The 24,892-nt window shown below is 45.6% G+C and overlaps 1 protein-coding gene across 4 annotated transcripts in view; it reads right to left on the bottom strand.

The window, feature by feature from the left end:
* The window catches only part of RCOR1 (REST corepressor 1), an 87,219-nt gene that overhangs the window by 33,892 nt on the left and 28,435 nt on the right, over window positions 1-24,892 (bottom strand). For 3 of the 4 annotated variants that reach the window (XM_072863853.1, XM_072863852.1, XM_072863854.1), the window contains one exon: window positions 9,848-9,931. The exons of the other annotated variant lie outside the window; for it this stretch is intronic. In XM_072863853.1, the coding sequence (XP_072719954.1) occupies window positions 9,848-9,931 (84 nt within the window). The remainder of the gene's footprint in view (window positions 1-9,847; window positions 9,932-24,892) is intronic. 4 annotated transcript variants of the gene reach the window in all.

Raw genomic sequence — 24,892 nt, 5'->3', positions numbered from 1 at the left:
GATGAAGAATGATAGGGACTAAGTGAAGGCAGCTTGATGTTGGAGGGCAACTAATCCTTCAGTTGTATTTTCTGAAGGATTACTGAGATGCTTTTGTTCCTTCTACATCTACGGTTAAAAATCTATTTTCAGGTGTTTGGGGCTGGCCCCTTCCGAGAAGCCAAGGGCCTTCCCACAACTCCACTCATTGCACTACTGCACCTGGGTGCTAAGAATAAAAAAATTAGGTCTCAAACTTGATTTGAAAGACTCCATTTTCCTCACTTTCACATCAGCTGGATATGAGCAAGTTAGCGGGAAGCAGAACAGAGACAAGACAAACACGTCCAATGCACAGAGAGCTGCACAACCTAAAGGGAACAGCTTGAGAGCGGTCGTGGCTCTGCCCCCCAGCTGTCTGCCCCATCCCTCTCCTTAAAGTTCCTATTCCTGCTTCCTGCAAGAACAGTTCAGCTGCTTGATTAAGCAGCTGCTTAATCACTTAATAAGGTAGGCCATGAACTAAGGCAACATAAACAAGCACCTACTGCAGGTTAAGGTGCAGTGGTTCATGAAATTCCTGGTACCTTACCCCCAGAACATGAGAACCTGGGCAATAAACAGAGGTTTAGGTGAAGAGCCCGTTCTCCACCAGAGATCAGAAGCTACCTGTGGACAAACTGATATGGATTGCCCTACTGTAGGCAGGCCAGCCTTTGGGAGACACTAACACTCAATACATCCATTCTTGCACTTGTTTACTTCCCACAGGTCTGAAACCAAAGAGATGCAAAGAAATGTTTCTGACCCCTCCAGGAAGTCCATGCAGAAAGACAGCAAGCTTAAACAGCCAGATCTTGGACAACATAATCTTTATAGTAGCCTCTAAACCAAAGTATTAGTGTTATGTTGACAGATATTAAGGTATTCAAAAATACATAAAATTAAGCCAATTTAGAAAAAGTCAAGTTACAGATCCACACAGCACATGCTGAAACATGGATTACATAGAGGCCCTCAGCCTTCAAGGCTGATCCTAAGAGACTGAGCGGAAAAGCCTACGATAAACCAATGTCACTAAGTAGATCCTGGAGTATCAGTGGTAGGTGGTCATGGCTTTTAGCCAGGATTTAGAAGCCCAGTCCTTACTGAGAAGTTATGTATTACTACTAATCCTTGCAGTGCTAGAAAATTCACTACTACCCTGTCATAACGTGAATCTGCATGAGAAGCACATGATCAGGAAAGTAACTTAACGTGGAGTGCAAAAATAAGAGTATAGGAAAAATAACTAGTGGGAGTGGTTCCTAATTAGAGCAAATAATGCCACAGCAAACACATTATGGTGAGGGAAGCTCTGGCACATGTCCTTGAGAAAGCCTAGCTGCTCTGCCTCCTGCACTAGCACCTCTGTAAAGGTCACACTCAACAGCACATGAACTCATCACAGCAAGCTGTTATGACCATGCTCTTTGAGCATTCCTCAGTGGAGGACATAGCCCACAAGAGCTCCTCCCTGCCTGTGCACAGCTGCCATCACAGCCCTATAAGCATGCACTTGGTGTGTTTGCTGACTAACCTGCTCGGAGGTGGGTGGGGGGAATTATAGTTACCCTCCAGTTCTCTGACCCTTCTTATTCTTCCCTCACAGCTACAGTAAGAGATAAGAGGTGAGGAAAAGACCTAGTCCTCTGAAATGCTCTGAGCCTGCCGTTCCCACCAAGACCAGCAAGACTGGAGTGCACTCAGCCCATCCCAGGGCTGGGTTCAAGCAGCACGATGTAGCTGCAGCCTGCTAGTTCTCGTCATACTGGTCCTACAACTCACACAGCGCCTATCAGGCTGGCTAGGACTGCTCCCAAATGTATTTCAGATCAAGGCTCGCTGCCAGGGTAACTCTTAACACGGCTATCATCACTCCATTACATCCACGTCATCTTGTCTGTAAACTTCTCTCAGGAAAAAAGCTTCTTCCTAGCGCCAGCACTAGTTCAATCCCCGCAGCAGCAACAGTAGTGGCAGCCGGCATTTTCAAACTGGGTCATCTCGACACATTCGAAGGCCTGTTTCACACTGCAGTAAAAAGAAGGAACAAACAGGTGGCAGGAGAGAACAAGGCACATGAAGAAACTGGTGACTGCCCCACCTCCCAGCACAGCAGCAAAAATTCCTCCAGGATAATACAGCTACCTTAGATAAGACATCCTTTTCCTGGATACTCTCCAACACATTCTCTCCTTCAGGTTTTTTGTTTGTGGGTTGGTTTGTTTTAAAAAATAAAACAAAAACAAAAAAACAACAAAAAACCCACAATCCACTGTACCTTGTATCCCAAACACACACCCTAGTCCTTTCAAACTAAATTGCTTTCCTGGCTCCAATACAAACCACTGCTATGAAAGGGTTAAAATCTCATCTTAATTTAAATATGCATTCAGGATCCAGAAATATCAACCTGCAGCAATAATGATGAAAGGGCTGCTCTGAGATTTCCACACAGCATTGCAACAGCAACTAGCACAGCAGATGACAAACAAAGGGGAAACTGCAGCTAAGTTTGAGGCAACTCAGCCATTTCTGGGATACACCCATAGCCTTTGAAGCCTGGTATCTTCTTTTTTGCTGTTCGCAATATTGCTACTATAAGCATCGAAAGTTGCCTCAGCTAAAATGAAAAACTGCATCCCTTCACCTTCATCTTTTGAGCATTTTCTGAAGTGCAGCAACTGCAGCTGCTGGGAGAAGTGGCCATGACTGTATTATTTCTACAGCTAAACTCAAGCAGAATCTTAAATTAAACACCAGTTCTCTCATTTCTGATTTAATGGAGTCGTATTCTTCAGCTACTGTATTTGCATCCAAGCTTCACAGCTGCCAGGTTCACTGCATAATATGAAATCTGAATTAGGGATAAACATAAACCAAATCCTGCTTTTCCATTAATTCTTTTTGCTGTCACTGGGACAGCCAACGAACTGATATTTCTAGGCAAGGAGCACATACAAACAGCAAGATCATAAGTTTGGTTTTTTTGCTATCTTCACTTGAGTGACAAAAGGTAAGCACCTAGCTTCAGGCAAGAATTATAACCCCTGAAGTCCACCCCTCAGAGACCTGGAAGTCTTGGCTCTACCTAGCAGCTGTTTTTTTAAGGCTAACGCTTTTCCTACTACCAAAAAAAAAAAAATCACCTCAACAAAAAACCTCAGGACACAAGCAAGCAGAAAAACCCCAAACAAGAAAAAACACAATACATACACTCCTTCTTTCAAAACCTCCCACAGCACTTAGCCAGCCACAAAAAGAAAAGAAGTATAAGCTCAGCTAAGAGTTCAGCAATACTTTTCTCTCTGGTGGCAAAGCCTAAGCAGTACCCACTCTCCCATCCCCAACCAAGGTGGCTGCACTCTCACTGAGTGCCAAAGCAACCTTTTGTGGAGTCATGTTATAAACCAGGTCACAGAAACTATAGGGGTTGGAGGGGAGAGGGGACCAAAAATAAAACCACAATTCCAGCTATTTCAAGGATCCTGTTTATAGCATGATGGAGAGGAGGGACTTAAAAAGCAGCTTTGCTGATGCTGAATACACACCCGACTACATCCTCTCCCTCACTGCTACTGCCCAGGGCAGGGGTCCCTGTGTGCCAGGGAGGGGGTGGCTCTTGGGTACCTCTGAAACATTAATCCCTTCCATTTTAAATGCATCCTGTTAAATAGGGGCTTAGTTTTTTAAGAGGGAGATTTTAAGATCAACACTTTCCCCAGTCTACTCTCTCCCATTTGTGGTTTTCTACTCACATTTATTTATTGCTAGGGCACCCTATACCCCAAGGAAAATGAGAACTGATTATGATAGTTGATGGAGTCGTACATCCACAGAATTCACAGGCCAAAATAAGTGAGCCAAAGAAGAAAGGATATGCCTAAACAGAAGCCCATCTTAAAACAGCTATGGCTCAGGTAACACACTGAAAACAAAGACTTGCCACACAAAGCATGATCAGACACACTCAGCAACCTGAGAAGACATTTTCCTGTCCTCTACTCTGCCAGTCATTTTAAGTTAGAAAATTCAGACAAACATTATTTCCAAGCTTGTTTAACACGCCCCTTTAAAAGAGAAACTGAAGAATAATCATAGCCTGTTCTATGCAAAGATTACCCCTTGAACTACAACCGGAGACAGACTCTGGCCACTTAAACCTGCAACCTGCCCTCAGAAATTTTGGGATTCACCTCACCTTCACAACAGAGGACAGCTACCAAAACTCACACTCACCCAAAGAATGCTGCTGACACACTAATGACCAGGACACACTTACAGACTTGGTTGGGACATAGGCTTTTGAGATCCTGAATGCCAACTCATAGCTTCTTAGGGTGGAGCACCACTGCTCCACACTTCCAAACCGTTACCCAGTCTGTGGCACAGTTAACTAAACCTTGCCCATCCAGGCACCACAGGGTTAATATCCTTAGTAACCATAGCAACCAGCACTACTTCTTCCATCAGAGCCTCAGCTGGCACATTGCTGCCTTCCCAGCATCAGGTTTTGCAGCACATTTAGGGACCCCTCCCCTTCCCCCCAGCCACCGGGCTTGGCCAAGCACATTGCACATCACGAGGATCTTGGAGCACTCGCTGCTTCACCTAACTCCGGCACTCCCCTGTCCCCAAGTCCCCTGGGCACTTCTACCTGCCCTCCCCAGGGGGATGGAGGCTGTCTAAATTCTCTCCAAGTGCACCAAGGCAGGCATAATGTAAAGCAGGGAGCCAGCTGCAGCCTCGCAGGAAGAGATGCCATGGGGTAATGGAGGGAGGCACTGGTGAGCATCCAAAGTTGGCACGCCAATCAACCATCAGGTCAAACAGAAGCAGCACTGCAAGACCAGGGGACCCAGCTGCCATCCACAACCTGCTGTCCCATGGGTATTAGGGACAGTGCCTGCCTCTTCAGTGACACCCCATAAATCCACTGGAGACACCCACCAAGACATCAGTGAGAAACCAAAACTCCCATCTAGAAGCACACACATTCTGTCAGGACAATAGCAGAAAAATTACTTTCTAAACAGAGCTTATCACTAGCAAAACAATACATCTTTCTCCTCTTGTAGTTCACCTTTGAACTGCAGACGCATAAAAGCAATCATCACATCCTATCCTCCCGCCTGGTTTCCATCCCTCACTCCTGGGCAGCTGCAGCATGCCAGCACTTGCTCATCTCTAAACCAACCCAATGTCATTTTTATGGTTCCACCCATTGGCGTACTTGGCACAGAGACAGACACTGCTGTGTTATTAATAGCTTCATGCTAGCCCAGCTCTATCCTGTGCAGGATTTCCACAGCATCATTAACGATGCATTTTTCACTATTTCCCCACTCCTTCCCCCTTCCCCATGTGCCACTCAAGGAGAGCAGATGCCTATCTTCCACCTAGCTGTTCCTGCTCCTCAGTGTCACCTTGCTCAAGGCCTCACTCCTCCTCTCTCCCCGTCTCCTTCCCTGCCCTCCACGACAGCGTCCCAGCACAGCCAGAACAGTTGCCCTCCGTGGCCCCAAGTCCTCAGAAAGCCTCTCAGGAGTCTCATTTTGAGAGCAAGCTTTTTGTAAGAGGTGCGACACCAGCCACAGCACACAGGGTATTTGGAGCAGAGCTGGAAGAGCACAGTTATTTTAAGTCCAAATGTTCAGTTACTGCACAATGACAATTCTTTCTTCTTCAAAAGAGACAGGACAAGCTTCTAGATTTCAGCTTTGTGAACAACTCACTAATGGTGGCAACTGCTATACCCTCAAAGGCAGAAGTCTGGCAGTAGATATGGAACATGCTAGCAGCATTCCATTTTGGTATTAATATGGGCAAGGCAGTAAGTGGTTTGTACCCAGGATTAATGGTTAACAAGGCACAGAATTAAAAAAGTGATTGATATGCCAACACATACTTTTGTTTGATTTAATCTTCTCTACCATATCCATCATTTCATGGCATCCAGGCAAAAGGTTTCTCCAACATGATTAAAAAATTGTTCCAGCATATAGGGTGCATGGGACCCAAACAAGTTTTAACTAATTGTATGAGCCTGGAGCGTCAGGTATGCAGATATCCACCAGGTCTTGGCTGACACACTGGTCCTTCCAGGATTCCTTTCAGCAGCTCACAGAGGACCCTCCCACAACCTCTGCCAGTTTGGCCAGCCCTCTGCCAAACCCATCAGCGTGCATTGCTCTGAGCATTGTCACAGATCTGCTCCCAGTGTTTAGTAGCACAGATTCATCTTTAACAGAGATGGCTTCCAAGAGTTTCACTGATTGCACCAAACTGTCCTGCTCACAAGAGCTACCAGTTCACTCCAAGCTGACAGCTAACGTGTGCTGCGCTAACTTCCATCTTCACGTTGAGCCCCAGACACAGGAACAGAGAAGAGTCCTACGACTTTTAAAGAGCTCACCACAAGAACAGGCACAGGATGGATTAAAGGCTTTGGAGTACAAATGAAAGTAGCTAGACACAGGTACCAACGTGCTGCTGATTGGAAGGATTTGTTCACCCACACTTTCAACCTGAACAGCAATATTAAGAATGGATGTGCCAGCTAGGATTCATAGTGCTTGCAGCCCAAGGGACTACACCAACATCCTGGAGACCACAGCTCCTTCCACTTGCCATTTCACACTGCCAATGATTCCTCCAACCAGGGATAACACACTTCACAAAAATCCATGGTTTAAAAAAAGGCATCAAGAAATAGAGAATCCATCACTTCCCTGGATAACTTCCAATCAGAAAAACACCCCCACGCACTCAGGCATTTCATTCCAGTCCATGTGGACTTATTTTGTAGCCATTTATTTGTATTATGCACGTCTCTTACTATGTCAAAATTTCCCTTTGAGAAAATAATTGACAATAGTCCCCTTTCAGTCTCTTTTCAGTAAGCTAAACAGATGGAGTTTGCTTTGTCTTCAGTTTCCAAAACATTTCAGTAGCTCCTGTCTCCATCCTTTTCTCAGTTTTTCAACACTAAAGCCACTATTCTGAGGTTCATTTTCCTAAATGCTGCTGGGTGCAGAGGCAGCGAACCGTTCCAGTGACTACCTCACTCTCTTCACACCCACATCATCCATTGGGGCAAGCAGGAAACCAGGAAGCTTTGTCAAATTACCTGCCCACTGTGTCCCAAAAATTGCTCTCCAAGTCACTTCTTTCCAAACATCAGCCTTGATGCAGAAGATAAGGCCAGAGCTTTCAGTACTGAGATTCATAACCCTGCAGTTGGGTCATTAAGAGCCCATTGCGTTGGCATCAGTTCAAGTTAGGAAAAGACCCAGAGCACTCTACAAGACTATCAGTAGCACTCATTTTATTTACCATCCTGTCAGTCTATGGCTCATCCTCAATTTCTCTCCACAGCAATTCTGTATCAATTCCCATATCACTGATGGAAATGTTGATCATCATCACTCCTCTTACACATCCCCATGGACCCCATTTAATTAGGATTCACTATCAACAATGCCAAGACTTGTCAGAACTCGAGAGTAGCTGAAGAGACCTCCTGTCCCCTGATGTTCTTTCTTCATAAACCATAAAACAGACTGGAGAACTCTGCTTGTAATACATTTAGTAAGTGCTCTACAGCCATTGCAGAGCACTGGTGTTTTGGAGGAGGTTCCCATCTTTTGAAAGGAAGGGGGACTGAATCAGACTCTCATGCAGTAGCAAAGCAATGCCTTACAGCTGGCTGAATACACTAGAGCTATATATTTCTACCAACCAATCCATTTCTAGCCTCAAAAAGAACAAAAGCAGCTACTTTCAGCAGGATTGTTTTTCACAGTTCATTTAAGTAATGCCAGGTAGAGACAGGAATAACTGATACCTATTGGTCACGTCAGCTCAAATTGACACAAGACAAATCAATGACCAACCAGCCCACTCTTACCCTGTCCTCTCATTCCCTGCACCACTGCCCTCTCCCCATCTGCTGGAGTTTTCCTGCCACCCCAAGGTCCCCTCAGCCACCTCTCCCAAAGCTCCTTTGGTTTTTTTACTGCTACTAGATGCTGAATTTCACAGCTCCATCCCTCTATGTCAATTAGATGCCTAAGAGATATTTTGTGTGTCATGTATGGTGCAAGAGCATCATACTTCTCTCCCCCAAACACCATAGGAAATATTAATTTTTTTCTGTATCTTTTTTTGGAAGGTGAAATCACTGATGAGCCTACATTTTTACTAACATTTTTGAGTCTTTTGAGAAATTTCTTGTCCTCTTCTCATATTAATATTGTTTTCCCCAACCTTTTTATTGTACCAGCAACAGTCACCTGCCACCCAGTTTTTATTTATCAATGTCATACTATATTTTTAATTACCTCTTAGGTTCATGACATCTTAGCAGATACTATATCCTTTTTATGCTCTAATATCCTTGCATATTTTTGTGCCAATTGCCACAGAATATTCAGTCATAGATTATTTTACTCAATTCCACATATCTTCACTCCTTTTCCTCCTCCATTCTCTCTTCCCTCTCCAAGAAACCTGTTTCCTATCAGGTAGGAGTTAAATGTTCCAAAGCTGAGCTGAGATTCAAGAGACTCTCAGATTTGAGAGGCAGCTACAAGAATCCTCTGTGTCACAGATGACCCAGTCATTCCTTGAAGGAATGAACAGTCATTCCTTTTGGTGGAGGCAACAGTTTCTTGCTCTTATACCTTTTCAGAGGTTTCTAGCTGTAGATAACTGTCAAATAGATCCCTCTCCTCATCAGTCTTTAGTTCAGCATCCAATAGCCAGCAGGGAGCAGACAAGACACCACTGGTAGGAGAGAAGGCAGACATGATCCTTGCAAAGCCCTTTTTATCTGTAGATCACAGTACCATCCTCCTTCTGTAATTTAAGGGGCAACTTGCTCAGTGGAATAAATGCCCCAGGGCAGAGCCCAGCCCTTTCATAACAGAGCCAGTTTGTGCACAATCTCTGCTGCCTTAATTTGCAAATGCCACTACACCCTCACAAGTCTGTTGTGATGCATCTTAGCCCTTGGGTCTAGGGGAAAACCAGGTATCAACTTAACAGTGCCACCACAAACAACTGCAGAGGAACAGGAATGCAAGATTCTTATTCTTGGTCCCAGAATCAGAAAGGAGAAAAAAAAAGTATGAGCACAAAGTCAAAAATAGCTCCTTTCAGCTCCCTCCCCCAAAAGCACTTAGGTTTAGTTACTGCATTCAAACAGCAGCCCTTTAATCAAGGAGTCCTACTGACTCATGAGGAGAACTGTAGCTAGACAAACCTTTCAAACACTAGTTATGCCATCTGGCAGCAGCACTGAGACTTGTTCCCAGACACACACAGAGCACTGGTAATTGCCCTCACGTGGAATTCCAAGGCACTGCAATTGTTCTGGCATTTAAACCTCCATGGACTCCAGATGTGGATTTTATTTGTGTCTTTGTGGGAAAAAGGTACTACTCATTACCACATATTCCTCCCCACCCAATACTTTTCATTTTGCTCTCCCCAGTTATTTATGTTGTCTTCTACAGCACCAGCAGCAAAAAAGCAGATCGTGTAGGCCCGTGGATAAGTATCTTAAAGAATTCATACCAAGGAAGAAAGTGTCACATTTCTCCTGCTTTCCCTGCCTCCGTGGATTTGATGCTCTGAGCAGCTGCCCAGTGGGGAACGAAGCTCTTCTGGGGGATTGCTTTGTAGGCTTTTCTTTTTTCAAATTAATTTCAGATCATAAGGGAAAGGTCACAGACATAACCTCTCTACTGGAAGTGGCAACTTTGCATTCTTGAAGTGATACGTGTAAGAGGAGGGGGGAATAAAAGTATTTGAAGAGACTTACATTTTGCTTCAGACAGATTCTGGTTAGGTGACCAGACCAGCATGCCAAGATTCTCTCTCTCCTGACTTCGCCTTGCGAGTTTGGCTTAAGAGAAAACAGATACAAACCAAGTTACAGAGAAAGTAATTTCAGATGCAAAATGGATACAAAAGTGACTTATCACACATCTGCAGCTTTTAATCAAGATATAAAACCCATCCGTAGAGTTAAAACCCCATCTTCCCATTCAAACCTGAGGCTTTTCCTTGTTTCTTCAATGCATCACCCCCTATATAACATGACAGATACTGCACACTCATTCTTTCATACAGTACACTAAGAAGCATACGTTAGATCTAAATTAAAAGTTAATTAATGTTTCTCTTCCAGCATACTTGATTATTTTTCTTCCAGCCATCACTAAATGAAAAAGGGAGGAGCTAGGCTCAGGCAGCAGGCTCCAAGCCCTTGACATCATGAGACCATACTGTGCATGAACCTCCTGAATTTCACTTCTGAGCACCTCCTCCCCTACCCCAGCAGCCCTTCTGTGCCTCCATCCCCCCATACAGACAGGAATGCCCACCAACGTGACACTGGGTCCCCCAGGTCAGAATCAGGTCCTCTGCTCAACTGCTCCAGAGAAATTCTTGTGCATTCACACCCACACTGTGTACACACACCCAAACTCAGAGAGCAAGTCCATTTTTAACCAGCTTAACACCTGGCTGGCATGAGAGCTCTGAAAGTCTCAAGTGAAGAACCACAGCTGCACGTAATTTGAAAGAACCTCCTCAAGCTAAGGTACATTTCAACAGCGAGTTCTTGTGAATCTGCTGTTGTTCGGTCACAAGCAGTCAAAAGAGGAGGAGGACGAGAAGAGAAAGAAACTTGCTCCGTTGAGTCAGCACACACACAGCCAGCTCAACTACCCACCCTGGCCAAGAGAAACTTGCAGGTCTTGTTATGAATGAGTGCCTGCAGTACTACTTCCACTACAAAATGTCACATAACGCTCAAGTTTTATGCAATATTTCAACACAATGCTATTTTCTCTGCGCTGTGCAGTTAGACATATAACCACCACTTCATGACGCATTAAACAAACAGGTCAGAAAAGATCTAGTAACATGAAAGATGCAATGCCAGGACGCTGTCTCATGGTACAGGGTATGAAATCAGAACGTTATCTGCTCGTATGTCTCTGCTGCAGCAGAAAGAGGCCTGCCAGCTCCGGCTCACCTGAACACATCAGAAAGTTTAGTAATTACAGTGCTATGAACACTCATGGTTTGACTATTGTTTTTAACCTGAAATCTGCTCAGCTAGGAACAGTCAGGGTTTAGATGACAAAAATATTTTAACATTAAATTTAAAGCACAAATAGCATGTATTAAAAATAACCAGTTGCCAGCAACATATTTACATTGAACCAACAATTTTTTTTCATTACAAATGCCATGATTATCTTTCACACAGTTTGCATGTTTTTTAAATGAGGTTAGCAACTGCGCATACAAGATATTTTGTGCATGGTGCACGTTCATTACTTTCCACACTAGGCAGAAAAACAGGAGTGAGAAGAGACAACAGCCTCTGGTGACGAGAGATGGGGGGTGGAGACCAGGTCTACACACAGAAGACAAAGGGTGTCTGAATTTAAAATTACAACTCACAAAAAAAAAGTCATGAAACATTGGGGATTAAGTTTTACTTTCTCCCTCAAGTCTAGGTTGGGAATGCAAAGAAAGAGGCAACCTTAAGCCTCCCCTTCATCAAATTTTGCTCCTCACTCTCCCTATCCAGGATGGTCTGTCCTACTAAAGTCTAGCACAGGGTTCAAAACGCAGAAAGAAAAAAGTTTCCCTCCTCACTTTGCATTACACTGAAAAGCACATTCTCATCCCATAAAAATACTCGAAGACAGAAATCATCAGACCCAGAAAGGTCTCCAGGAAGTTAAATGCTTTCCACCCAAATCCCAACACACCCCCAGTAACCCACCGCAGTTCAGGAGCCTCATGCCCAAATTCTGCCAGCGAGGTTTAACACTGGCTTTACCACAGTCTCACTCACTGAACTGGCGAAACCCACCTAACTCAGGAAAAGGGAAAAGTTTTCTCCTAGTTTAGCAGGCTGAACCTCCTCCCTGACACATCAGGCAGATGTCCCAGCCCGGCTGTCCCTTTCAGGAGCAGAGCGCTGCTAGCTCACCCACAGTAAGGTGACTGAAGTTTCACCTCCCACGCTTAAAACCCCAAGTTATGCTTTGGGGCATTGCAGAGGGAGTGCCACAGCCTTCCTGGCCATGAACTGCAGCAAGCCCTTGGAGGTGATGCCCAGTGCCGGGAGGTACTGCAGGACCTCACAGCACCCAAGCAGGGTTGGTCAGATGTGTTCCTCGTCCTCCATCACAGCTCCCCCCCCCGCACCCAGGACCTCCCTTTGCAAAGGGAGTGCCTTGGGTTAGGAGCTACCTCCTTCCAGCCCCACATCCCCTCCCTATGAGCAGGGGTAAACCACTCCCTAGGCCTCACACCCAGAACAAGAACCCCCTGCAGATGCTGGGCTTCATGCAATCCTCAGGACCCCCTTCTGCCCAGTTCCCACAGCCCAGCATCTTCCCCTCTGCCTCCCTCCAGCCTCTCAGTAGCAACAACCAGCCAAGTTACACTGCACTTGTAGACAGGTGTGAAACAGCACCTCCGGTCTTCCCACAACATCTCTCCCATCCTGCCTCTCCACCCAAGCCCACACCTGGCCATCCTCAGCCCTTGCTCCTTGACAGAGGTAGAGGCCAGTGCAAGGCACACAGTAGGGTTAAGTTAAAACTCATGCTTCTCTGCAAAGGACAGAAGCACCTAAAGGCCAACTCACATAGAAGGGTGGGTGGGGATGTGTGGGGGGGTGTTCCTCAAACATCCACAGAGGCCCAGACTCCCTCCCTAATATCAGAGGTGACTTAGCCTGCCACCCAACTCCTTCACCTTCCAGTACCACATCCTTCCCACCACCCCTTCTCAAGCCCACAGCCCCCACATTTACCATCCCCCCCTCACACAAGGCAGACACAACAGGCATCCTTCCAAGTCCAGTGTTGATCCCATCATAAATACACGCAGCACAAGTACTCTTGCTACATGACGTAGCAAGGAAGAGCTTAAGAGCTTGTTCAGAATTTGGAAGCACATTAAAATGGTTATTTCAGACCAACAGCCAGGAGAGGAGAAGAGGGGGCTTAGAGCAGAGCAGTTATTACATGCCTTTCCTGCATCTTTCCAAGCATAGCTAGCTGCAAGGCTCACCAACACGGGGGAATTCCTTCCCCTGTCCCCTGCTTCTGGACAAAGGATACCAGGGTAAATTCAAACACTCTACACTTCAGTGACAAAGCTAAAAAGCTAATTCAATTTAATCCATTATATATTTCATATAAAAATAGCCACGTAAGGAGGGCAAGGGTTACTCTCTTTTAGGGGAACAGATCAATTTAGGATCAATGGGGTTTGCTTGTTTAAGCAACTGCAGCTAAACCAGTGCAACCTGTGTTTAGAGAAGCTGCATATTGGCAGACGAGATCATCTGACATTTGAGTTAATCCTGCACTTTCATCTAGGCTACCCACCAGGTATTTGTAAAGTCTCTGCCATAGCCATTAGCTCTGTATCACAGCTGTTGTGGGAGCAAACACTCTGTAATCACTTTCCCACTGCTGGCTTTCCTATTTGTCCCAAGTCTGGGAGGAATCATGGATGCTTCCTCCACCTCCAAGAGGAAGACCTTCTACTACAAGCAGCACCCCCTAAATTTTGTTCCACTGCCAGAATTCACAGGGGATGCAAGCTCCTATTGCCTTTACCCAAGCAGAGACGTACAGCCCCAACCAGGCACGGTACTGTGTTGCTTTTTCCACAGCAGTTCCCATCCCTCTCTCTTCCCTCATCCCCGAAACATACCCCTACCCTATGGACTGACTTTATGCTGAACGAGAGGAGAGAACTGATCAAGTTAAAACTCACTTTGTGAAGAAAATGTTATTTTTAAAGTTGGTCTCATTTACAGATGTGGTTTACTGCACAAGCCCGAACAGTTCAACTGTACAAGGGAGGAGATGAAGCAGGGCAGAATACCCATATATCAACATTATTCTAAAAATAAGTTGTAGGGCTTTTTTGGTTTTTCCTGGAGCTGTGAGGACACATCTCAACACCAGCATACAGTTGACCACACGGTGTGTAGAAATATATTGATTTGCACAGCAGAGAGACAACACCGCCGTTGCAGTTCCTATCACTTCTGCCCATAGGCTGAGGCTCTCCGTCCCCAGGGGCTCCCTGGGCTGCCCCTGCTAAGGCACCAGCCTCGCACATGCAAGAGCAGCGCACTGCAAGGACATGAAACCCCAACCTGCAGCAGCTACGGCTCTTCCCCAACGTTTGGAAAGCTGTTGTAAGACTGCCCCACAGAAAAGCAAGAGAGGTTTCAACCCGCAGCAGCAGTCAGTTCAGACTCCAAGACGCATTAGGCTGATTTAAAAAAAAAAAAAAAATCTTGACTGAGTCTTTAAAGCATGTCTTTCCCCTGCTGTGAAGGTTACTACATGAGACAGCCTCACTCCCAAGCATCTGTCTGTCCAATTTTCACTTGCATACAGAAAGATGTCGGTCCTGCTCTCCCACTACCACCCACAAAGTTTAAAGCCTCAGGGGTAAATCCACCTTAGACCCCATACCTGAGGGATCCCAGCTCACACAGGAGAAGAACAAAGAGTAAAATGAGAGCAAAGAGATTTTTTTTTTTCAATACAAAAAAAACCCCAAACAAAAAAAACACACAAATTTTTAAAACCCACTCTCTTCCTCCCAGAGCCATATTCCTCTACTGCATTTACTCCAAGTCAGAAAGTAGAGGGTCAACCCTGCCAGGACACTCTGCAGAAACAGAGGAGAAAGGTGGAACTTGCAAGTTCCTTGCAAGGAACTTCTTAAAGGACACCAAGCCCTAAATTCCCTTGTGAGTCCTCTGATGTGTCTGTTACCTTAAACCCTATGTCTGGACCATCTCCCTACACCAAGAAGTACGCAAGTGTCTCACATCTGAGGGGATCTGCAGATATTTTAACTTTGGTTTGCCTAAGAGAAAATACAAAGTTGTATGGGTGCTGGAATCAGGCCTGTATGAATAAGCTCAGTGTTGAACGTGCTGCAGAGTTTGTCATCATGAATACATTTGTGTTGACATGAAACCACAGATCTTTGTTCAGGCTCTCTCCAGAACGCTGCGAGAGAGCCAAGTCATGCGCACATGCCCTGCAGGCTCCTCAGCCACTGCACTCGGCAGAGTTGTTGCAAATGGACAAAGCGGGGCTGAAAGCAACAAGTGTGCTGCTCTCCTCACCTCTACCAGGGTGCTGTGAAGTCAGGACAGCTGACAGGGAGAGGGAAATGGGCACGTCTCCAAGCAGAAACTAGCAAAGGCCACCGTACCGCACACATGAAGCCCCCCATGCAGGTCAGAGAGTTGTCCCCATCCTTTTGACCCCTCCCCAATTTCGCTTTAGCCATGGAGCAACTGGCATCAATACAGAAGGAAAGCTGTGCCTGGCAGTAATACCACTCCCTTCACACCACCTGAATCTCCTTTTGGTGAGATGAACTAAGAGCCTCTGAAGAGCTGTGTCAAAAGGCCAAAGGGTGAAGTTTGCACTTCACAGCTTGAATCCATCTAACACCTCACCACTTCTGAAGGGAGAAGAGGTCCTGCTCAGCCAGCATTGCTCTGCTCTCCTGACACATGCTTCCTGCCTCTCCCCCCCTCCTGTGTTGACTCTGGCATTTATCCCTCCAAGCCAGGCACACTGGCTAAAAGTAACCTGGCAAAATAGAAAGCAAACAGCATTTTCCTCAGCAATTAAATCAGCTGGCTGGAAGATGAGACAAACAGCTGAGCAAGTGCACAGGGAGCAGCAGGCCCACGTGGACAGGGGCATCTCTGCCTTCACCCCAACACGATGGTTCAGCAGCACCACTGCAAAAGAGAGGGAGGGAGGCTGTTTCCCCTTCCACCAGCACCAACACCTACTTGACAAACCAAAGCAGGGAATCTACCTGAGCTTAAAAAAAAAAAACAGTAACCCAACAAAAAAGCAGTTAGCTTTAACTCATACCAATTCCTAGTTTTCTACCACATATCCTAAGAGACAAGGAAGGGGAATGAGGAAGCAGGGACAGACAGGACACCTCCCTCAATCACAGCACCAGTTTAAGCTGTCTTAAGGACCACTGGTGGAATGACAGCGTACACGAAGAGCAGGCAAGAAGGCAACAGAGCCTGCCAGTGAGTGGGAGCCCAGCACTGCACAGCAACAGCCTGATGCATCCCATTTTATTTTTCTTCTCCAAGTTAGAGAAGAAACGTGCCAGAATAAACTCAGTGGGAGCCAAGGCCTCTCAGAGCCACCAATCACTCTGTCACCTATTATTTTGCTTCTGTGCAAGGCAGTGGTGCCAGGTCCCACTTGAGTTCCAGCACTTGAGGGAGCTGCTCTGTCTTGCACCTCTCCAAGGATGCTGCATGTTCCAGCTGCGGCTGTGAACTGTTCAAGAGCACTTTGCGCTTTGCTTTTGGCATCTGTACTGACCCCTCAAAGAGATGATCTTCGTCTCCTGCAGACACCGAGACACACTTTGATCCCAGCTCCATCCTGCCCAAGTCAGGGTGAAGCTCTGCCAAGGGGCCTCCAGCATTCTTCCTTCTCCATAACCCTTTCAATAGCCTCCGATGTGAGTTTTTGCTGTCGCTGTTTGCACAAGACATTTCAGAGCTATTGAAGCCCTCTGAGTTTCAAAGCAAAACACACACATGACTGAGCACTGCAACACACACCATGAAGAGTGGGAATCTGCTGCTAGTCAGTTCCTCTGTTATTCAGAAACAGCAAAAGATAACTCAGAAAAGCACGTCCGCTGTCAGGTACTCGATACAGATACACCCTTCTGTACCTTCTCTGGAAGGCAAACATGGGCAAATCAAAGTTTAAAAAGCACTTGCCATAGAACTACAGGGAATTCTTCAGGTACTGATCTTTTGCAAGGCAACAGTTAAGAAAAGACTTCCAGATCCAAACAACATATCTCACAAAGTTATTAAAGTTTACACAAGAACAAGAAATCTCCAAGATACAGGATGGCAAGATTCCCACCTACAAAGGCTATTACATTACTAGCAGCATTTATTGATCCCCCATAACTGGTACTAACTCATTTTTAAATCACATATTGCAGGTTTAAAAAGAAAGACTAAGAAACACCTCTTCCTTTGAATATGTAACCCTCAGCATTATATCTAAAACAAGCATTGTATAATACCCAAAGGAGAATAGATGTTTTTATTGTTTGGGGAAGAGCTGGAGCTGACATATAGTAACTTAGCTGTTGAATGCTGCTTAAAGCAGTTTTGGACCAAGTCTGAATGTATTTACTTCTAATGAAGTGAGATTAAACAAGTGCTTCCATTCCCAACCCTGCATTTTCTTTATCAATGCAGACCTTATATTTATTGCATAGGGTAAAATCCCCTGTTTACAGTACCCATGATGACTGTTGAACAAAATAAGACAAGGGAGGCACTGGCTCCCATAGTTTAAAAAAACCACTCTCACTGGTTCATTGCTATTACTGAGGCTCACAGTGTAATTGCAAATGCACAACTGCAATACAACTATGAAATACCTACGTGGCACAAGAGAATTCAAACAAAATAGCCAGAAGAAAAGCTTTTTCCACCTTCCTTCCCCACTGCTGGCACTGATGTCTCAGCAGCAACTCAAGGATGTTTAAAGAAGTTTGCTGCCCATCTCCACTTCCTTCTGCATGTGACTTCTCCCCAAGTCAGCAGATAGTGCTTGTGATCCCCTTTCATTCATGTTTCTGAAGACTGCCTAGACATAGTAGCTGGTGCCTCATAGAAATACCATCTTTGTACACACTAGAGCAGCATGAAATGCAGCAGAACATTTTAGACTGTAATCCTGCAAGTTGAGGAACGTTTTTTAATTAAAAACTTATAAATTAAGCAGCGATTAGCCCTTCCTATACATGACTACACCCGGCTGGCACTATAATCTATATGCAAATAAAAGTTCCGAGGGCATTTTTGTATCTGCCCAGGGAAACAAAGGTGACTATTTGGGTTTCTATACAGAGCAGCACCACTGGAAACGCAGGCTGAAGGGCCTTATTGCCTCAGAATAACTGTAGGTGCTGTGCTACAAAAACCCACAGTATCACACATTACAACAGTGTGAAAAATATTGCTTTAAAAATTACCCAGTTAAAGATTAATCATCCAGCAATGATTACAAAGGTCACTTTGCAGTGATAAAAATTATTACCATTAGAAGAACTGGAAGAGAAAATGAGAAAAAGCATGGATAGCAATACAGTTTCCTTTTCTTTAAAGTAAAGAAGTTCAACCTATACTATGTCTGAACTTCACATCTTTGTATGTTTTTGTTTTATTTTAAACTTTTTAAGAACATGTGATCCAAGATGCCTTTCCAGTTTAAGAGCTAGTAGTAAAGCAAAAGCTGTGGCCTACATTTTGCCCACAGCCCAGGCCAGACCGAACAATGAAGCCAGAACAGATGTTGAGGCCTCGCCTTGATTTTTTTTTCCTGAATAATAGGAGTCCACTCATTCTTTCCTGCAAGCAGGTGGCACCAATGTGCAGCCACAGATGAGGTCTGAATAACTATACAAGCAAACAGCTTTTCAATATACACTGTGTGTAAAATTATTTTTTCTACATGCATGCAATTCCAATCTGAGCTCTGCAGCGAGTTCTGCATACACAAGCCCTGCAACCCATACAGGAGCAGGAAATACATTAACAGAACATCAGAAGCATGAATATACCCACACACACACACTCAGTATTGAGAAGCACACCTCTGCTAATCACAACGGGCTTTTGTCTAGACATGGCCAGGGCTTTGGCCCAAAATGTGAAAGGGTTGGAGTTTGTTTAAAGAGAGAGTTAAGTATAAAATTAACAGGAGAAAATGCACGTTTGATTAAGATTTTACCATGTATCTCTTGCAAGCCTTTTTAAGAGTGTAAAAATTTGCACCATCCACTTTTTTTTTTGAGGAGGGCTAGTAACTATACTACAGTGATCCTGAACGCACAACCAGAACAAAGCAAAAGCCTGCAATGCACGCGTCGGGTTGGAGCTACAACGCTCACCTGCCCTCCCAAGCACACTTCCCCCTCAACATCACCAAGAGCATCCCCGGCCTCCCCAGGCTGCAGTTCAGAGCCCTAGCAGCTCCAAAGCTCCATCAGGAGGAGTGGGATGGGACTGGACCCGTGCCACCCTGCCAGTCACTAGCAACAAAAGCAAGCCCTGCACACCCTATGGCTACCACCCCACAACCCATGGCTGCCACACTGGGCTCCACATCCTGACACCAACCCTGGGAACCCCTGCACACTGACAACCCTATAAAAAAAAAAAAACATCAATGCAGGACCTCCACAGAACCACACAGTGAACAATTTTAAAGTTTGTTAAAAATAGGTAAATGCATGCACACAATTAGTTCTGAGAGCCAAGATACAAGCTGAGCCAAGCTACAATGAGCCAACTACTGTTAGTTTCTGTTCAAACTCCTTGAACACTGCCCCAACAAGAAGAGATCTCCCTCCTTCCTTCCCTCCACGCTATTTCTCTTCCACTTTTGTTTAGGTGACCAGGAAGTCACACAGGCATGCCTACATGTATGCAAGTAAGATTCACGTATAGAATTTAATATAGAGAAAAGGAACAACAATAACATAGCACAGTTCCCTCAAGTGCCAGGTCTCATGCTGCTGACAAATATCTAGGCACTGCCAGATCTATTTGAAGCCAAACAGTCTACTGATGAGGAAGCAAGCAAAGATAAGGCAAACATCTTCCTCTCCTTCCATCACAGATCTTGGTTCTGCTGCCTCCCCTGTTCCTTGACCATAAGTAACTCCTACACGTACAGCTCCACATTCACATGGTCTCCCATTTCTTTACTAAGCCAGCCCTTAGCTCTTCCCACCCATTGAATGGGGTCCACTGTTGTGTTGCCTTACCCCCAGCAAGAGCAGTGGTTTGGGCCCAGGCCTGCCCATTATTCACAAGCAGCACTTAGGAATAACGAGACCAGGACCAGCAGAGAGACTTCCTGAGCCTGGCACTGTGTCTGCATCATTGGATTTAATAGCCCTTCATGGGAGGAGGGGAAAAAAAAAAAGAAAAAGTCCATCAAATCATCTAATCCTTTTTGAACCCATTTGTAATTTTGGCATCTACAACATCCTGTGGCAGAGTGCTACAATTTAATTATACGTTTGTTGTCTGAAGGATAACAAAGAAAGCCCATGCACACACTCCCTTCTCAGCTCTGAAGCTGCTACCCAGTCGTTTCATTTGGTGGCCCTATTTCCTGCCTTATGAGAAACAGAGAATAACTGCGCCCCGTTCACCTCCTCCATGTCTCTTGCTGTTTTACAGACCCTCTACCATGCTCCTCTCGGTCATCTGTTTTCCAAGCTAGACAGTCTGGGCTTTTCTGCTTCTCCCTCGTACAGAGCTGCGAAACAAGAACAATTTCTTTATCTAGTTATCTTACAGCTCTGAGAAGCATGTATGCATGGGGGTGGGATGGAAATGGGGCACAACTAGAAATGTATGCAGTGTTCAAGAAGAGGGTACACCACAGGATTTATGAAACATGCCATAATGAGGTTCTGTTTTGTTCTCAGATGCTTTCATAACAGCTTTTAACAACACACTTGCCTTTTCACTATTACCATTGAGTTGATGAAAAAACCACTATGACTCCCAAGATCTTTATCTGGAAAGGCAACAGCTAATTTAGAGACCACTACCGTACACATACAGTTAAGAGCTGTTCCACCCTACCCTACCCCCCTCCCTGAATATTACTTAGCACATAACAACAAGCGTCACCTGTCATTTTTACAGCCATGCTGTCACAAGACTGAACAGGTTGCCCATTCCCCCCATTCAGCAGATATCCACACTCCCCCTGCCACCCCCTCCTCCTGTTCACATACTGTCTTTACACACTGACAAAAGGACAATCCAGCTGTTAGCAGTAAAAATAAAAAGCAAGAAACAAAAACAACAAGATATGTAATTTGACATGGAGAATACACAAATGTCACTTTATTTGGAGACTGAGAAGTGCATGGTGGCTCCTCTCCAACCCCTGGCTCCAGGACACCTCTGGCTTCCCAAGGCTTCTTCCCCCAGGAGATGTGACATAAGGAGCAAGAAGCCAATGGCGGGTTTTCTCAGACCATGCAGCTCCCCCCATTCCCTTTCCCTTTAAACAGCAATGCTGTTTAGACACACCGACCCAAGTACTCCCCACTCCCTGGCTCTAGTCACCCTTTCCCATTCCCCAGAGGGGAGAGGGACCAGTGCTTTTGCCTCTGCTCAGAAGAGACACTCCCACCACCCCGGCTTTAGAAAGCACTGAACCTCCTTACTCATAGAGCAGACCTGGTTTCCCCTTCAAAGCTTCCAACTTGGCCTTCATAGGCCTGCATAAGCACTGGCAACCCAAACAAGCAGCATTTTACTCATCTTTCCCACACACTAAGGACCAGCTGGCCTGTTTCTATTGCCCAATGCAAGAAGAAAGGAAAAAACAAAAAGAGTCTCAAGTGTTTGCAAAGCCGAGAGATTACTTTTTGATATTTTTAGCAACACCTCTTCCCTTCCCATCCATCCAAAGTTCACATGACAGCATCCTTTTGAGATAGCTTACACTGATTAGTGGAAGTAATGAGTGCCTAGAAAGTACCAGTGATAGAAAATGTAGATTCTTGGTTAACATAAAGTAACTGGTTTATTTTTTCCACCACACTTCAAAAACCCTTGCCAAGAGACAGTCAGGAACAGATCTGACTAACTGGAACCTGGTCTCCAAAGAGCATGGGATATGGGCACTTTTCCTCCTCACCCTACACCCCAGGAGTTCAGAAAAAAAAAAATCACAACAAGCTATGCTCGATGTCTTATGAACTAAGGCTGCTGGGCAAGCATGTTACTGCTTGGCAAGACAGTACTGTGACGGGCATGCAGACAGGACACACTGGTGTCTCCATCCAGCCAAGAGTCCACTCAGAAGGTCAAACGAGAAATTCCATGTTACTGTACTGTTGCAGTACCAAACCATTTTACACAGTAGAATGAATCAATCAGCAACAGCTAAGCATAGTCAGTTCTCAAAGACAGTAAAGATTTCTCACATTATTATTATTCTTTAAAACCTGGGTCAAACAAGCACACTTTTCAAGGCCATAAGCAGACAAGTCCATCACATACAGTGGAAGACACACATCTTCCAAACCCAGCTGGGTGCTGTGGAGAGGCTGGACATCCAGGAAGGTACCACCACTGTACCTCCCTGCTGGAGGTACTGCCCTCCCCAAGAGGAGCAGAATCAGGCCTGCCAGCATGCCCAGGAGAGGCCTCACCTCTGTGCTGAAGTCACCTAAACTAACCCAGCCACTTCTACCCAAAGCTGGTTTTGCAGAGGTTACGCCAGTGGCCTGGCTGACAGAGCGGCAGAGATAGCAACCTGAAAAGGGGGCACAGCCTCCTCTCCTGAAGCAGCCATCCCCAGAAGCAGACACCCATCCTCAGGCCAACGTGAGCATGTGAGAAGCTTATATATTAAATCCCACCCAGCACTGAGTCATTCACCAACGTGGTGTGCAACTGCAATCAACAGGCTGCGAGCATGCCCAGTTTAACCCACACAAATCCGACTTTTAAACATCTGCGACAGTTGCATATCCTCCTCTCACCCCCATCCATGACAGTCTTCCAGGTCCTTATCCTCACAGCACCCCTCACAGCAGATGAGAGCTTTTATCAACACACACATGCAAAGCACTAAGTGCCAGGCTCGCAGGAGTTAAGCCAGGTTTCCCGAGCCCCATGTTAGACTCCCAACTGTGGGTCATCCTTCCTCATCATTCCACTCTCAGAAATGCTGAAATCAAATAGGAGACCATAAATAACACATTTGTAATATTTCAAATCAGATCTTGAAAACTGTCTGCTTCCAGCTCTCCTTGGAGCTGTTGTATTCATTAGCTCACAAGCTCCCCAAGGCACAGACAGTCCCTCTCCTTCTGTCTGCATGGGGCCTGGCTCAACAGGGTGCTGTACGGATAATATTCATACCCAAAAACACAAAGTCAGATTTAACATGCCCTTGAAATGCAGGCAGCTCCTGGATCACATTTTTCCAACAGATTTCACAAGTCACTTTGTTTTTTCCCATTTTTGCCAAACTCGGAGGCACAGTAAGGACTATATTTAAAATGTAGCTAACAATCGTGGCAAATCTTAAGACTTTTTTAATGTTCAACTTTTAGTAGAAGACTATCCAAAACAAGTTATCTGGTTCCTCTCCTTCTCCTGCCTTCAAAAGAGTCTCAGAACTAGTTTGTCTTGCATCTACATTAATAATTTCAGAGCAAGAAAGCAGTATGATAACTACGAGAAAGGCTAAACAATTCATCATTGCTCCACACCAAGCACTGCCTTGCACTCATTCTGCACTGCTGGTCTGCCCATACTCCCACTTCATGCTGAATGTAACTGATCCTAAAAGGCACCAAGTAACAGTGAACCAAACCCTGGAGAGACAGGCTCTCAGCAATAAGCAGCAGCAAGTACGCTTGCAGCCCAGAGGAACAAAGCAGGGGCGCAGCCCTGCAAAGATGTTGGATTTTCCTGAGCTGCCTCTGCTTTGGGATTATGAACACTCCTTCTGCAGTGCCAGCATTTGCATACCACGGCATATTTACAAAGAAATCAATCGGGACACAAGCACGAAGGTGAACACGGAGAAGAGGCCCGTAGTGCTTGGGGCACCCCGCAGAAAAGCATGCGGCTTTCTGCTCTACTTAGATGCTTCAGGAAAAAGCAAACCGGTTACGACCTATCCATGTCTAAAGCACAATCCCCTTCCCCACCTCGTTTAACAAAGAGGACAGAAGTTTGCAGGCGCAAAGCCTTACAAGCTATCTAAAACGCAACCACCACGTGGCGAGCGTTAGGAGCAGAGCTCACACAAAGAGCCGAGAGGCAGCAGGAGACAGAGGGGAGAGGGCTGGGAAAGCCTCGGCAGCCAGAAGACGGGGGAAGGGGAGACCAAGCCTTATGCTCCAGCCATCGCCCCAAGGAAGCGAGCACAAAGAGGATGGTGAGGCTAAGCAGATAAGGAGAAGCCAGCAGAATGCCAGCCTGGCAGCATAGATAAACGGAGGAGCCAAGACCCTGCTGGAAGGAGAAGAGTGTGGTTTGGTAGAGAGCTGAGGGAGGAACCTGGCTTGGCGCTGCCCCAGGAGAGGAAGGAGGAGACGCTTCCCGGCAAGGCAGAGGAAAGTGGTTTGCACAGCACTTACCTGCCCTGTAGCACGTCCCTTGTACCGCACATGCTGTGGCACGGTCCTCCTCTCACACACAGATAGATACACAGCTACAAAATTAACTTAATTTTACTGTGTTCAGGGCCATTAGTCTTTCCAATCTGAGGACCAAGATCCTATTCAGCACTTAAATGCCTCTTTATTGAGGCTGAAAATTCTTCCGTTTTCTCCAATTTAAAAAGAAGGGGGAAAAAAAAAATCTCTTTTAGACATAATTCATGCTCAGGGCAAAACATCCCCTCTCTCCCTTCCTTCCAAAACCCATCATCATAGTGAAAGCAGCCAGAGCATCGCTGCCTGTGTTAAGAGCCCAGAGGTCTCGTTTTCCCTTCCCACAAATTATATAATGGAAAAGAATGCAGCGGCCAGCCCCCGGCAGCTGTTCGACAGAAATACAGCTGTGCCTCCTCACACACCAATTATGCTGCCCCGCACTGCGTTGGACAAATCCAAAGTGCAGCTGCCAAGCTCATTTTCTTTACCCAGTGTTCAGTGGATAACTCCTTAAAAGCAACCAGCGGCTCTTCACAGGGCACCATATTGCGCCCCAGCCACG

The sequence above is a fragment of the Ciconia boyciana genome, chromosome 6 (assembly GCF_034638445.1).
Source record: "Ciconia boyciana chromosome 6, ASM3463844v1, whole genome shotgun sequence".
Taxonomy (NCBI): domain Eukaryota; kingdom Metazoa; phylum Chordata; class Aves; order Ciconiiformes; family Ciconiidae; genus Ciconia; species Ciconia boyciana.
This window is presented reverse-complemented; position numbering and strand designations above follow the sequence as displayed.